Source organism: Rhinatrema bivittatum, chromosome 8 (genome assembly GCF_901001135.1).
Source record: "Rhinatrema bivittatum chromosome 8, aRhiBiv1.1, whole genome shotgun sequence".
Classification (NCBI taxonomy): Eukaryota; Metazoa; Chordata; class Amphibia; order Gymnophiona; family Rhinatrematidae; genus Rhinatrema; species Rhinatrema bivittatum.
Genome location: NC_042622.1, coordinates 236,736,207 through 236,752,846, shown reverse-complemented (window position 1 = coordinate 236,752,846; position 16,640 = coordinate 236,736,207). Strand labels below are relative to the sequence as shown.

General features: G+C 45.7%; 1 protein-coding gene across 2 annotated transcripts in view; it reads right to left on the bottom strand.

Annotated features, from left to right (window-relative positions):
* CPAMD8 (C3 and PZP like alpha-2-macroglobulin domain containing 8) overlaps nucleotides 1-16,640 on the bottom strand; it is a 510,164-nt gene that overhangs the window by 316,049 nt on the left and 177,475 nt on the right. For both annotated transcript variants that reach the window (XM_029614183.1, XM_029614185.1), the window contains exons 15-18: nucleotides 9,714-9,886; nucleotides 6,547-6,696; nucleotides 6,051-6,212; nucleotides 4,530-4,672 (exon numbers count right to left, since the gene is read on the bottom strand). In XM_029614183.1, coding sequence (XP_029470043.1) covers nucleotides 4,530-4,672; nucleotides 6,051-6,212; nucleotides 6,547-6,696; nucleotides 9,714-9,886 — 628 coding nt within the window. The remainder of the gene's footprint in view (nucleotides 1-4,529; nucleotides 4,673-6,050; nucleotides 6,213-6,546; nucleotides 6,697-9,713; nucleotides 9,887-16,640) is intronic.

The following is a 16,640-nucleotide window of genomic DNA, read 5'->3' as shown; positions in this document are numbered from 1 at the left end:
CCTCACATTACCTCACCTCAACTAAATACAACGCTGGAAACTTTCGAGACCACTTCAGCACTTGAGATAGAAAACATACTTAAAAAAATGAAACCGTCATCTCATCCCTTAGACACAATTCCTACTAACCTTCTCATCGCAATAAGAAACTCCATATCAAAACCAATTGCAGACATCATTAACTGCTCTCTCTCCCAGGGTCTAGTTCCTGACCAACTTAAATTAGCCATTCTCAAACCTCTACTTAAAAAACCTAACCTTCCAACCACAGATCCAGCTAACTTCCGCCCAATAGCTAATCTGCCATTGATCGCCAAAATTATGGAAAAGATAGTCAATAAACAACTATCTGAATATTTGGAAGAAAACAACATTCTTGTATCTTCCCAGTATGGCTTTCGGAAATCGTTAAGCACTGAATCTCTCCTTATCTCTCTTACCGATTCTATTCTATCTAATATGGACAAAAAACAACCACATCTTTTGATACTACTAGATCTCTCTGCAGCCTTTGACACTGTCAACCATTCATCTCTATTAAAATGTCTGGCAGATATAGGCATTAAAGGAACAGTCTTCAGCTGGTTCAAATCCTTCCTAGCAAATAGACAATTCAAAGTAAAGATTAACAACAAAGAATCACAACCGATCCCTTCCAACCGGGGGGTCCCTCAGGGTTCCTCCCTTTCCCCTACCCTCTTCAACATTTACCTCTTACCTCTATGTCATCTACTTACTAAACTAAACCTAACTCACTATCTCTACGCGGATGACATCCAGATACTCATCCCAATCTCAGAATCCTTACAAAAAACCTTGGCTCACTGGAACAATTGTTTGCAACAGATCAATCATCTTCTCTCCAGCCTTTGCCTCATTCTTAACAACAACAAAACTGAGATCCTAATCATCAATCAAGACATCAACATCAAACTTCTAAACCCAGCTGACCTACTCAACTCATCCACTCCCATATTAAATCACTCACCACATGTTCGAGATCTAGGTATCATGCTAGACAATCAGCTCAATTTTAAAAAATTCATAAGCACAACCACCAAAGACTGTTTTTATAAGTTACAAGTCTTAAAAAAATTGAAGCCTCTTCTTTATTTCAACGATTTTCGGATGGTCCTACAAGCCATTATTCTATCAAAAGTCGACTATTGCAATTCGCTTCTCTTTGGCCTTCCATATTCATCCATCAAACCCCTCCAAATGCTACAGAACTCTGCAGCCAGAATCCTTACCAATACGAATAAAAGAGATCACATCACCCCCATTCTCAAGCTCCTCCACTGGCTGCCTATAAAGCAAAGGATCCTATATAAAGTACTCACCGTAATTCATAAATCCATTCACAATATCTCTCCTCTTCAATTATGTAACCAACTACGCCCTCACTCCTCCTCTAGACCCATCAGAGGAGCATATAAAGGCACACTCTATGTACCTTCAACAAAATCCTCGCATCATAAACGTGCCATATCTACAGCAGGCCCCATTCAATGGAATGCGCTCCCACCAGACATTCGGCTTGAGTTCTGCCACTCTTCATTCAAAAAAAAACTTAAAACCTGGCTCTTTAGCCAAGCTTTTCCAGGACCATGATCATCATTTTTTCCCCTCCAACCAGCAAGAACATATCTTCTTCACAAACCCCCATTTTCCATACCACTACCTACTTCGGTATCTAATCTCTTGCTGCAGGACACTTGAGACTTTCTCACTTATACGTTATAATTTTTATGCTCAATAAGACCTGTCAACTTAATTGTTTAAGTCTTTTTTTTTTTTTTTTTCTCCTTTATCTTTTGGTCATCAATGTTACAACGTTATTGTTAAATTTTGAACTTATGTACACTGTTCCAAGTTTCATAACCTTGTTCTATGTAATGCCTTTTGGCAATTTTCATGTTCTGTTTCAATGTAAACCGATGTGATCTTTATTTCATATAGGAACACCGGTATATAAAAATCTAAAAATAAATAAATAAATAAATAATATCGGTGGTTCTGCACATGGCCGAGCCAATTAGAAAATGCAAGCGGCGCGCACAGGGCCCAGCCACACGCGGAACCGCCAGTATTTGTGCACACAAGCCTTTGAAAATGTGGCCTTTAGAGCTTTGAAAGCTCTGGAGCGCATTTCAGCACAGAAGCTTCAGCGCTACTATGGTTACTGTGCTGTGCTTCCTGGGATGATGAAACCTCTGTGCCACAGCTCCAGTGCCAAGATGCTTAAAGGTGAATTTTTAAAAGCAATACGCATGCTAAAACCGGGAGATGGACACACAAGTCTCACTTATTCATGGCTACCTGATTTTATAAACTGGTCACATTTGTGCACAAGTACCGATGCTCGAATATTTCATATCGGCAAAAAAAAAAAGGGTGGAATGTAGGCAGGGCATGGACATTCCAGGGCGGAGCTAAGGAATATACGCGTATGTATGTATGTATGTATGTATGTATGCTCATGGGCGCACATTCAGGTCCATTTCAGCGCAACTTTACTTCTGCTCTAGCTGAGGTGTAAGTCAGAATAAAACGATTTCTAGCCACATATGAACTGACTGAGGGGTCTGGATTAACTAGGGGCGATGCAGGCTAAAGAACCAGGGGGTCTTGAGGACTTAGCTGTAGAGTGGGAAAACTGGTGGACAAACTGGTGAAACTGGTCATGTCCTGGATGCCCAACAGCTTGACTTAGAAGTGTTCCATCACTTATGTAAATAAACAAACGCTAAATCACACTTACAAGTTATCATGAGGTCGGCTCCTTGCCTCCCACCCATACCCTCTTGTATATAGTACTTTATCTTCGTTCCCCCTTCTTTATTTCCTACTCCCAGTTAAGGCATCCTTGTTATAATGTAACTTTATGCTCCTTCAAATTGTCTCTTGTTTGGTTGGTTATAGTTACTGCTTAGTTCGATGTAAACCGAGTTGATTTGATTTGTATCAAGAAAGTCGGTATATAAAAGCCTTTAATAAATAAATAAATAATAAATAAATAAATAAATGTTATATAATTCCCTCCCTTACGTGTCTCAAAGCCATTTCCCTGCTGTGTGTATATACATTTAAAATAAGCACACATACACACGCCTGGTCTATTTTATAACATGTGCGTGTACCTGCGCACAGGATATAAAACTGCAGTGCATCTGGTCGTATGCCCATATTCATGAGCATATGGGCACCCATGCGCTCATTTTAAACTTACCATGATGTGGTCACTGCACCTTGGCTCCAGTGTGGCTCTGGTAGCAGTGAGTTTTGGATATAAACGGGTAGATTTTAAAAGGACTGCGCATGCGCCCATATCTCACCATGCGCAAGTTTCAAAATGCTCTTTGTGCACATGTCTGCAGCCGAGAATTTTAGACCTTGTAAGTGATGAAAAGGATTTGATTCGTACGATGCAGCTAGAACAGACTGCAGTTTACAAATCAACTCCTCTTGTTAGAATTTTCATCGCATATAAATTCTAAAATTCTTTAATGATGTCAATTTTACAAGGAATACCTCTGAATGTTTCGGTAACAACACCGCCCCCCCCCCCAACCCCAACCCACCTCCCGAAAACTCACCCCGAATCAAAGTGCCCCCTTTACAAATGGTCCATATATTGAGTGTTAGACTGAGCCTTATAAAAAGAGTCTTTCTCTCTCTCTCTCTTCCCCCTACCGAAGAGCTGTAGCAAAGTTATGTGTGTAACACACGCTGGCTGTGACCCTTTTCTGCCTACTTTTTCTGGGCTTCCCAGCTATTTAAAATTTGCATAGCTCCCCCTTGGCCCACTTGCACATGTATGTGGCCGTTTTTGCACATGAAAGGCTTTTAAAATCTACCTCTTAGGTTTTGGAGCCGATTGTGTCTATGCAGTATTTTGGAGCCAATTTCATTTACGGCGCCAAATGGTAATGAGTCTTGATGCTGATGAAGCGTGCTTCAGCTATAGTGGACTTATGCCGAGTCACAGCGTCGATTTTTAAATTTTGGTGCCCTCACATTGCTTGCATGTCTTCTCTGTGTGGATATTTTTTCAGCACTGCCGCAGCTCTTTATACTATGTGCTGACTGTAACAGTGTTTTCATCTGTCATCTGAGGCAGAGATCCATTTGATTGGGTAACGCTGAAATTTTCCTATTTTTCCTCTGACAAATTCTCTTCTTGTGACTTTTCTAAACTAAATACCAACTTAAAAGCTAAAAATAAAACTGCATGAGAAACTAAAATGTTTTCATGGCAACGTGAAGGAGAGAGCTGACGTCCCAGATGTTGACGGAGCAGATAAAATTAGACTGAAGCAGTTTGTGCAGTGGCGTTGACAATGGGAAGGGAACGGGAACTGTGCATGCTGAAGAAAATTCTAGTGAAAGCCTGAGCTAGGGAAAGAGGCACACCCGAATCAGTGCCATTGGATGACATCACCAGAATGTGTGGCTGTCTCGTGCAGCTTGTTCACAGAGAAAAGATATCACAGTCTGTAGGGAACCCATCAAAATGGTGCAACATTTACCTCGGGGTGACCTTGGCATGCGTGCTAGCCACCAGTGTCCCGGTGTGAGGCTGGAACATGGGCGCAGCCTCATCTGTGAACATTCCACCGGTCTGTCTGTGGTTCAGAGTCACCAAATCCGTCATCACAATCAAACCAGTTTCCTGGAAAAAGTCAAAATACAAAAAAATACAAAACAAAATCAAAACAAAAATCAAAACCAAAAAACAAACCCCAAACATGCCATGAAACTTCAGAATGCCAAAGTATAAGTCAGTGTCTAATTATTTCTCTCCCTTTCCAAGTTTACCTAGAAATTACTTTTCAGGGAACAGGAGATAAGGTTACAATACTATCCGCATACACAGTTTTCAGAAATAAAGACAAGAAACTAGTGGTCTTTAAGGAGTCAGAAGGGTCTGTGTTTAGAACTTTGGACTAGGGTTCAAATGAAGTCGTAGGAAATGAGTTAATGTCACAATACAAATTTGGAGGAAACCTGAAGAAATGCCTCTACTGAGAGATTAGAGAAATAGAAGTAAAATTTAAGACTTGCGCCTGTGCACACGTGTGCGCTTTTGCCGGCACACGCACATGGACATGCTGATTTTATAACATACGCGCGTATATGTGCATATATGTGTATGTGTTATAAAACCGGCTATCCGCACATACATGCGCACATGATTTTATATTGATGTGCGCATGTGCGCGCGAATGCCGTCTCGAGCACATAAGTGGGGGGAATTTTAGTAGGTACGTGCAGTGACGCAATTGGCCTTTTTCCCAGTTTGCTCCCAGTTCACCCCAGTAAAGGCGAGGACTTCCTAAACCTCTAACTAACTTGCATCCCTTTCACCTTATTACCCCGACCCTTAAAACCCCGCTAACTAGCGTATTTTGTTTTGTTACATGACTTACACGCCATCCATAGCAGAAGTAAAGTTATGCAATAGGGGACCCCGACACGTGCTTGTGCGTGTAAATACTTATGTGCTGTATTCATGCTACAGACCCAGCCCGCCCATGTCCTGCCCATGCCCTGCCCAGACCATGCCCATGCCCCTCTCCTTTTGGTGAGAGCAATTTTTATGCGTGTGCCCACGCTGGTTTTAAAATCTGCGCAGCACACACCAGGCCGAGTCACGCACGTAGGGCTTTTAAAATTCACCCAATAGCCTTTTGCCAGAGGGGGCAATAACCAAAACCATTCCAAGGCAGATGCAGAGAGTGGTAGTAAGGGAAAGGGGTTGGGGGAAATGAGCAGAGTCTGTGGTGATACAGGGTCAGCTGGTTGGAATGGTAGGACAAGATACCAACAACTTATCTGCCAACAGCTACAATATTTCTATATTACTCTATCATTGACTCTTTGACTGAACTTGAGAAGGTCCTTCTGTCTGTCCCTCCAGGACCCAAATTATCATGGTCATTGTTAAAAGCCTGAGTCATCAAGGTCTTTTCTCATTTTTCACAGAAAAGAATAAAAGCTTTAAGAATCAGGTCCTTAAAAAAAGGTATAATAGATGTGTCCTCTCTTACAGTAAAAGCAAAGCGGGCATCCTTAGAGATATCCCAGTGCCAGGGAAACATGGAAGAGCGCCTGTGTCTTCGGGTTGACAGGCCAGGCCACCAGTAGTACCCGTCTTCCTTGGAAAGCCCAAAAGCATCAGAGACGTCATATTCTGACAGTTCTTGGAAAATCTACATGGGACCAGAAGGATTGGGGAGAAGGAAAGCAAAGCCCTGATTAGTCATTATAAAAACATCATAGGGAATATTCAGATATTAAAATTACTCAACTGACATGCCCTCATCTCTAATCTCCATACAGTATTCCCATATAAATCTAAAATTCATAGGTACTTAACAAGAAATTAAGACATACTGAGATCCATGCCTCTGACTGTATGTGTATCCAGGCTCAATGACAAGATCTAGTAGTCCATAATAGATAAGCAGATTTGTGTATAAATTTAATGTGGAAGTCAGAGCTTGTCATGGACTTAACTTTTCCATGACTACACATTCCTCTTACCTTTTCGGGGGTAAGTTGAAAACCCGTACTGAGCAAATACAAGCTCTTATCCACTGTAGCAACACACACGCAAGACCCCTTAGCAGCCTTCACCTTCATGTCTAGTAATTCCCCAGGCCTTGTTTCATTGGGGGAAAGCACAACTGAGACCTGCAAACACAAAAACAAAAAGAGGTGACTGTCCGGGATGCAGCATCTAGGCAGTGGTAACAGCGATCTGCATCAGACAAATGAGTCCTCTCACTACATGGGCACCTGTCCTCACACCAATGACCAACCAGTTCTCATCTGATGATGTCATCAATATGTGATGTCATAATAGTAAAAGAAAAACCCTCAGATTGAATTCCAAGGAGCAAATCACAGAGCACTGAAGAAAATTATGGTGTAACGCATTTAGTAGAGACAGTAAGAGGGTTGAGACTTCTGCTCAACTGGAAGGTAGAGTACCTGTATGCAACACTACCGGGGTTAGTCATTAGTCACTTAAGATATTCTGTTTTTTTGGCCCAGCAGATTCCACCAGCTATTTTGGGCTTTCAGCTCAATCAGAACCAGCCTCTGTTGGGCAATCACACTATGAGCCTTCATTTACACATATCCAGAGAGATTTGCCCCCACGTTTTCTGCCTTTGGTAGGTTGTTCCTCTGGAACCCGCTACACTTGCACCCTACATCCAAATCAGTATGTGTCACTGTTAAGCAATGGCCAAGATTCCCTCCCCTTCTCCTGCGCTTCCACAGCACCAGGAAACAGAAGCCAGGCAAGGAAATCAAACCCAAGTCTGGCCCACCTTAAGATATTCTGATTGATAAGTTATGACCAACTGGACATAAAGCAAGCAAACAGTTTTATTTCTAGAAAGTGACATGTACCAACAGGAAAGCACTTTAAAGTAAGACAGAGGGGAGGGTGGGAGAAGGGAGACTGCAAACTGCAAAGCATAAAAATAAGAAATCTTTACCCACTCTCAGGCCTTTTGATGATTTTCTGATGTCTTGTTCAACAAGCAAATTATAATTTAAATAGCCATGCAATTGGGTGGGGGAAGGAGCAGCCATCTCATTTTCAAATTCCATGTACTGCAGGTTCTGCTCAGAGCTGGAGGAGGCATGTATGAAGGTCAGATGCAGAAAAGAGAGCCCCAGTGACACTGATCATTTTGGTGCTGTTAATCAAAGTTCTAAATCAACTAAACTAAACTGTTATGGTTCCGGCTGCTCTGCAGCTCTCCTCCAACAGAGGTCTCCGGTGAGCTCCACTCTGAACTGTACTCTCCAGCAAGGCCCTACTTTTACAGCCTCCGCTCCACCAGGGGACCCCCCGAGCAGACTCCACTTGCCTGCATGCACAAAACTCAGAATCCAGGCCTACTTAACCCTGTCTGTTACTTGTCTCAATGCTTCAGCATCGAGTTCTTCTTGGCTCCTTGCTCTAGCCACTTCTGCCTTGCGACCTTTTCATGCCTTTTCCTTATTTACCTCATGGTGTTTGGGCCTTCTGACCTATGTCTCGTTTTTTCCTGTCTCATGGCCTTGGACCCTCTACCCTCAGCCTCCCTTGCCTTTGCCTTGTGGCCATCCAGCCTTCAGCCTCTGTCTTGCCTTGTGGTCATCTGGCCTTCCATTTCTAGTTTGCCCTGTGGCCTTTGGGCCTTCTGGCTCTTTCCTTGTTTGTGGCCTACCTAGACCTTCCCTGATCTCTGGCATTCCCAGGCCTTCACTAGCCCCGATGCTTCTCTTGGCCTCTCTCTGTCACTAGGCCATTTCCTGTCTTGCCCCTTGGGGCCTTCCTGTATTGTTGCATTTTGGGCTTTATGTTTCATGTTCTGTGAAATCTTAGTTCAGTCTTGTCCTGTCCTGTCTTAGTCCAGTGTTCCAGTCTGTTGCTGAGTTCCAGTTCACCCTTATCTGCACACGGCTCCAGTCTGTTGCTGAGTTCCAATTCACCCTTACCTGCACACGGCTCCAGTCTGTTCCTGAGTTCCAATTCACCCTTACCTGCACACGGCTCCAGTCTGTTCCTGAGTTCCAGTTCACCCTTACCTGCACACGGCTCCAGTCTGTTCCTGAGTTCCAGTTCACCCTTACCTGCACACGGCTCCAGTCTGTTGCTGAGTTCCAGTTCACCCTTACCTGCACACGGCTCCAGTCTGTTCCTGAGTTCCAGTTCACCCTTACCTGCACACGGCTCCAGTCTGTTCCTGAGTTCCAATTCACCCTTACCTGTACACGGCTCCAGTCTGTTCCTGAGTTCCAGTTCACCCTTACCTGCACACGGCTCCAGTCTGTTCCTGAGTTCCAATTCACCCTTACCTGTACACGGCTCCAGTCTGTTCCTGAGTTCCAGTTCACCCTTACCTGCACACGGCTCCAGTCTGTTTCTGAGTTCCAATTCACCCTTCCCTGTACACTGCTCCAGTCTGTTCCTGAGTTCTAGTTCACCCTTACCTGCACACGGCTCCAGTCTGTTCCTGAGTTCCAATTCACCCTTACCTGTACACGGCTCCAGTCTGTTCCTGAGTTCCAGTTCACCCTTACCTGCACACGGCTCCAGTCTGTTCCTGAGTTCCAGTTCACCCTTACCTGCACACGGCTCCAGTCTGTTCCTGAGTTCCAGCTTTGCCTGCACACTCTTCCCGAGCTCCAGCCTTGCCTGCACACTCTTCCTGAATTCCAACACTGCCTGACTTGCTAGAGTCTTACCAGGCTGCCCAAGTCTAGCCCTAGTCTCATCATGCCATTCTGTACCACTCTGTAGGTGGTGTCCACCATGCTCCTCCAGCATCGGTGCCACAACAACTAACAAGTACAGAAAAAGGTTGAAATCTTGGAAATACATGAAAATAGTCTCTAGGGCTGAGAAACACTGATGTTGCTCAAAATCTCTCTCACTCTCTCTCTTCTACTCCATGTTGCTACTAATGACCCCAGGGTCACCAGTCTTCCAGCTTAACATTTTTTCACCTTGGGAAAGTTAAGAAGGATTTGTAACCAATATAACCTCTTCTAAAGTATCATGCAGACTGAGATTGAGCTGCACACCCAACAAGAATTTCCTCTTGGCTTAGTTCTTTACTAGCCATTAGTAAGTTCTGATTCTGAGATCCTAACTGGCTGAGACCACCAATCTTGAGAAAAATTACAGCTGCTTCAATTCACAGTACCTGGTTTTCAAAAGAGAAGTTCACATTCAGCTGAATACTATCCGTTATCCCTTCTCCATTCTCACGGACGTAGTAAACCAAGAGACGGCTCAGAGGACCCATTTCATGAGTCACAGCAATGGGCAGGGACGACATGCACACTTCCATTTCTCTCGACAGTTGCTCTGTGGAAGCTTGTAGGAAAGAGGATTGCGCAAGGCAGATGGAGATCATAAGATAAGTGCAGAAAAGTGACCACACAGCCTCACATCTGCACACACATATATACTTCTCCAAAGTTAAGTACCTACTATAAATTAATACAACCTCATCTCCCAGTTTAATATGCTTTATAACATTAGACCTTAGAGGGGAGGTAATTTTGCATACATAGACCTGTCACCGGGGGATATTAATGCACGTGCATAATCTCATGGCATTCCACATAGTTTCATAATAACTGCCATATTGGGTCAGACCAAGATTCCATTAGGCCCAATATGCTGTTTCCAACAGTGGCCAATCCAGGTCACAAGTACCTGGCAGGATCCCAAATAAAAGACAGATTCCATGCTGCTTATGCTCAGAAATAAGCAGTGGCTTTCCACAAGTTTACCTGGTAAACAACTTTTTGTGGACTTTTCTTCCAAGAACTTCTCCAAATCTTTTTTATATCTAGCTATGCTATAGGAAAATTGGTTTTTACCTGCTAATTTTCGTTCCTGTAGTATCAGAGATCAGACAAGACAGCGGGTTGTGACCCCTGTCCAGCAGATGGACAAGAGAAAAAAATAACTGAAAGGCATACCATATATGGGCATAGCTCACCCTGCGCTCCTCAGTATAAACATTAACAAAGCAGAAAAAGAAATCAAATAAGGTCAAGCAAGTAACAATTCAACAGTAATAATATAACGCCAATTTGGAACAGTATTATACATAGCTCCACTATTAACAGAGCCTTTTCTCTTGCCGGCCCCACTATATGGAACTCAGTGCCCCATGATATTCGCATAGAGACCAATACGCCCACTTTCAAAAAGAAACTTAAAACCTGGCTCTTCCAGCAAGCTTACTCCATCTCACCCCCTATTACATAAATCCCCCTTACGAATGTTATTCGGATATCCTGGTATGACCGCCTTTATGCCTGTTGATTTTGTACTGTGCACTGATTTGTAAATAGTTATTGTTATAGTTCAATCCCATAGCATCGACCCATTGATGTTTGTTATATGTAAGGGCTCCTCCCAAAAATTATTTATATAATGCCTAGTTCACTATGTTATATGTTTTATTTATTTATTTATTTATTTAAGTTTTTTTATATACCAACATTCAAGACAGAAGTCCCATCATGCTGGTTCACAAGGAACAGGGGTGCACAATATAATAAACTTTACAATTTGAACAATAGTGCAGAAAAGCAGTTACATGTAACAGGGAAACAATAACTTGGATTAAGAAGGAAAAAGAAGATCAGATAATTATAAATGTAAATGATAACATTGTAAGAGGTTATATGTTACATATAACATATGTTATATGTAAGGGCTATGCCCAATGGTTTTTGTTCACTGTAAACCGATGCGATGTGCAAACGGTCATCGGTATAAAAGAAATGTTAAATAAATAAATAAATAAATAAATAAAATAGCTCTTAACAATTGTGAAAGTAACATCCGGTGCCTTATGAATCCTTTATTTAATACTTCTGTAGGATAAACAAGGCATTTACCAGTGCTGCAAAAGGAAAAGGACTATGAGCGGACTGAAAAAGTAGACCGAGAGGGAGTCTGGACTGATCCGTGGTACTACAGGAACGAAAATTAGCAGGTAAGAACCATTTTCCTTTCCCTGTACATACCCGGATCAGTCCAGACAGCGGGATGTACCAAAGCTTCCTTAGTTAGGGTGGGACCGAGACAGTCCCGCTCAGAGTACCTGTCTGCCAAAGGAACCCAAAATAGGTGCCTGAACGTCGAGATGATAATGCCAAGCAAATGTATGTAAGGATTTCCAAGTGGCCGCTCTGCAAATTTCTTGCGGGGAAACCAGCTGGCTCTCCGCCCAAAAAGTAGCTTGCGAGCACAACGAATGGGCCTTTACACCCTCCGGAACCATCCGGCCCCGGCAGAGATACGCAGATGCAATAGCTTCCTTTAGCCAGCGAGCTATAGTAGCTTTAGAGGCCTTCTGCCCCTTATGAGGACCACTCCATAAAACAAAGAGATGATTGGAAACTCTGAAATCATTAGTGATCTGTAAGTAGTGCAAGAGAACCCGCTTAACATCCAAACGGCATAAATCCCCACTAGCTGAGCTAGCAATGTCCTCCTGAGAAAAGGCAGGGAGCTCCACTGACTGATTGACATGAAAGGAGGAGACTACCTTTGGCAGGAAAGAGGGAACAGTCTTTAAAGAGACCCCCCGAATCCGAGAACCTCAAGAAGGGTTCTCTACAGGATAAAGCTTGCAGTTCAGATACCCTCCGGGCCGAACAAATAGCCACCAGGAACACTGTCTTAAGCGTGAGGTCTTTGAGTGTGGACAGACGTAGAGGTTCAAAAGGCGCCTCGCAGAGAACCCGAAGGACCAGGTTAAGACTCCAAGATGGGCATGTATGCCGGACGGGCAGATTCAAATGCTTAGCCCCCTTAAGAAAACCACCTCATCCGGATGGGCTGCCATCACGTAACTGTCTAATTTCCCCAAAAGAGAGCCAACAGCTGAGACTTGAACATGCAAGGAGTTGAAAGACAAGCCCTTGGAGAGATCATTCTGGAGAAAGGAGAGAACTAGAGAGACCGAGGCCCTGCGTGTCGAAACCCCAAGTTCTGCACACATGTTATCAAACACTCTCCAAACCGGAACATACGCCAGCGATGTAGAGGTTTTACAAGCCCACAACAGCATGGAGATGACTTCCTCCTTATAGCCTCTCTTTCTTAGATACCTCCATTCAAAAACCAGGCTGCTAGACAAAAGCGATCTGCCTGCTTGAAAAACACGGGACCTTGTCGGAGGAGATTGGGGAGGTGACCGAGTTGAAGAGAGCCATCCAACGCGAGATTCACGAGGTCCGCGAACCACGGTCTGTGGGGCCACTCTGGTGCCATGAGAATTACCGGCCCGTTGTGAACCTCTATCATTCGGAGTACCTTTCCCACCAGAGGCCATGGGGGAAATACATAGAGGAGAACATCACTGGGCCAGGGCAGGACCAGAGCATCCAAGCCCTCTGAGCTGTGTTCCCTTCTGTGACTGAAGAACCTGGGAGCTTTTGCATTTCTCAAGGTGTCCATCAAGTCCAGGTGGGAAACCCCCCACTTGTGTATGACTAGATCCATCACCTCTTCTGACAATTCCCACTCTCTGGGGTCGAGATACTGATGACTGAGGAAGTCGGCCTGAACATTCTCCTTCCCTGCAATGTATGAGGCCGCCAGGCATTCCAAGTGACGCTCCTCCCAATCGAACAGCTTGCTGGCCTCCAGGGCCACCAGGCGATTCCTGGTGCCCCCTGGTGATTGATATTAGCCACCGTCGTTGCATCGCCTTGTGGCGAAGCAAGGGAAGAAAGAACATGAGAGCCAGACGGACCGCCCGGGCCTCCAGATGGTTGATGTGCCAATTGGACTGGACTGTGGACCAGCGGCCCTGAGTCGATAAAGACTGACACACCACCCCCCAGCCGGAGAGGCTGGCATCTGTCGTCACAATCATCCACTGGGGAGACTCCAGGGGCATTCCCTTTGAGAGGTGGTTGAGAGACAGCCACCACCGTATGCTGACGACAGTAGATTCGGGAAGTGGTAGAATTGCCCGAAAATCCTCCAAAACCAGCTTCCAACAGGCAAGCAAAGCTTTCTGCAAGGGTTGCATATGCGCAAACGCCCAGGGAACCAAATGTATGGTGGAGGCCATGGAGCCCAGTACTTGAAGATAATCCCAGGCCATGGGCAGTGAGAGAGAAACAAGAAGCTGTACCTGATTCATGAGCTTAAGCGCCTTGGCTTTGGGTAGGGAGACCTTGGATTCGAGGGTGTCGAAGCGAGCTCCCAGAAATTCCAGAACTTGAGAGGGTTTGAGGTTGCTCTTGGAGTAGTTGACTATCCATCCGAGGGAGGTAAGCTGCGATACGACACGGCTCACTGCCGTCACACAGAGCTCCATCAACTTCGCCCGGATAAGCCAGTCGTCCAGGTAGGGATGGACTAGGACTCCTTCTTGCCGAAGAAAAGCCGCTACTACCACCATCATCCTTGGTGAACGTGCGAGGAGCGGTGGCCAATCCGAACGGGAGAGCCTGAAACTGCAGGTGCCGGCCCAGAATTTCAAAGTGAAGGAACCTTTGGTGCTCCTTGCGAATAGGGATGTGCAAGTAAGCCTCCGTGAGGTTGAGAGAAGCCAGAAACTCGCCAGAGAGAACCGCCGCTATGACCACTCGCAGGGTTTTCATTCAAAAATGGGGAACCTTGAGAGCCCGATTGACCCACTTGAGGTCTAGGACTGGTCGGAAAGAGCCGTCCTTCTTGGGCATGACGAAGTAAATGGAATACTGGCCAGATCCTTATTCGTTTGGAGGAACAGGAACTATGGCCCCTAGCTCCAGGAGTCTGTCGAGGGTTCGACACACCGCTGGCCTTTTCCGAGTGCCGCAAGGAGATATCAGGTGGCGGTCCGGAAGGTCTCAAGCAAATTCTAAAGCGTAACCGTTTCCGATCACATCCAGGACCCATTTATCCATAGTAATTTGGGACCATTCCCCGAGAAAAAGGGACAGACATCCACTTAAGACGGGAACGGAGGAATGGGCCTTCTGCATCTCATTGTGAGGACTTGGCGCCGGATCCTTGGGGGTTTCCATCTCGGAACGGCTGACGTCCCTGAAAGGATTGAGACCATGCCTGAGATCTGGAGGGGGTATTCCGCTGAAAAGACCCACACGGCTTGCTGTACCTGCGCTGACCTCTGAAATGAGAGCGCGAAGGAAAAAAGGATTTGGACTATTTAGGGCGGTCCTCAGGTAGCTTATGAACCTTGTTGTCTCCCAAGGATTTAATAAGCTGTTCCAGGTCCTCCCCAAAAAGCAACTTACACTTAAAGGGAAGAGAGCCCAACTGCGACTTAGAAGAGGAATCCGCCGCCCAGTTACGTAGCCAGAGGAGTTGCCTAGTGGAGACCGCGGAGACCATGGCTCTTGCCTGCACCCAAAGGAGATCATAAAGGGCATCAGCGCCATACGCAATCACCCCTTCGAGCCGCTCTGCCTGTTCGGCCTCTGCAGCCGGGAGGTTCTGGGTGCTGAGTAATTGTTGAACCCACCTAAGGCTCGCCCACTGCATGAGACTGCTACACACCATTGCGCGGACCCCTAAGGACAGCACCTCAAGGATTCGCTTGAGGTATAGCTCCAACTTGCATTCTTGAAGATCTTTTAAAGCCGTCGACCCCACCACTGGCATGGTAATGCATTTGGTGACCGCGGACACTGAAGCATCAACCTTGGGGACTTTAAGCATGTCGAAGGCCGGATCTGGCAGGGGATACAGCTTATCCATCGCCCTGCCCACCCGGAGGCCAGAATCGGGGGATTCCCATTCCTGGAGTAGGAGCTGCATAAGCATAGGATGAAACGGGAAGGTAAGAGGCGGAGCCCTTAAGCCAGCTAGGACTGGATCCATGGTGTGGGAAGTGGATGCACTGGCAGAAGTGGAGGCACTGGTGGTATCTTCCGGTGGAACTTCAATCCCTAGTTCATCCAGAGCAAAGGGAATAAGCGGATCAGCTCCTCACATTTAAATAACCACAGGATCCATGGGTCATCTCCTTCTACGGGTGGATTCACAAGCAGCAGATCCAGATCTGAATCAGAATCTGGCAAAGGAGCAGGCTGTGGAGGGTGAAGAGTATCTGAGCCCCTGGGTACAGTGCGGACCCTAGTAGCCCCCTGCGAGTCCGGTGGGCCAGAGCCCTGGCCACCAACCAAATAAGGAATCTTAGCCGGGGGAGGGCCTGGAACGGGATCCCCCTGTGCCTCCAAGCTGGCCAAAAAAGACCTGTGTAGAAGAAGCACAAACTCTGTGGAAAAACCATGGAAAGGCTTGTCAGGTACCTGTGGGGGAGGGGTCCCTTGAGAATCAAAATTTGTAACAGGAGGGCCCATGGGGCTTAAGTGAGGCGGAGAGTGTAATAATTCGGGCTCCCCTCCCCTCTGAGGCTCTGAAACTGCTTCGAGGTCCGGGCACAACATGGCTGCCGTTCCCGCGATTTTCTGAGGGAGGGCCGGCCCGGATGCACGCTTAGCGACCCGAACCCGGGTCATCGCGTAGAAGCAGTCCTGGAGGGTCCTTCCCTCTGGGTAAGCAGACAGAGTAGAGCCCTTTGCAGGAGAGCCACAAAGCAGCCTCCCCGCAGGCGAGGCAGAGAGGTGACCTTGGCATCGGGCAGCAAGAAATCAGCTGAGCTGAAAAAAATACTGAAGCACAGGAGACGGCAAAACAGCTGTGAGATGCATAAATAGACTTTTTTCCTCTGCTTCAGATTAAAACAAGCAGAAATACTGTCTCCTTTAATCCCCTTTGTTTTGTTTTTTTTGGTTTTTTTTGGTTTTTTTTTAAACTTTGTTGAACTTTCACCACAACAGAGGAATGGCAACGTCTCTGCAAGGGGACCTGAAGTAAGAACATCTCAGGGGAACTATCAATACCGGTTTTATCAATATAGCAATAAAGCGAGGAAGATGATGTCTAACTTACTTAGATCCATGCACTCCTGTCGCTTTATCCCGGCATTGAGGGACTCCTCTGGCATTGTGGCAAAAGACACCCCCACTATCTTAAATCGCTTTTGGGATTTCTTTTCTTCCTTATATGCCTCCGAGGGGTGGAATGGGCTTATTTAGGCCCTCACGTTGTTCCCTGTGACCGATTTTACGCACAACTC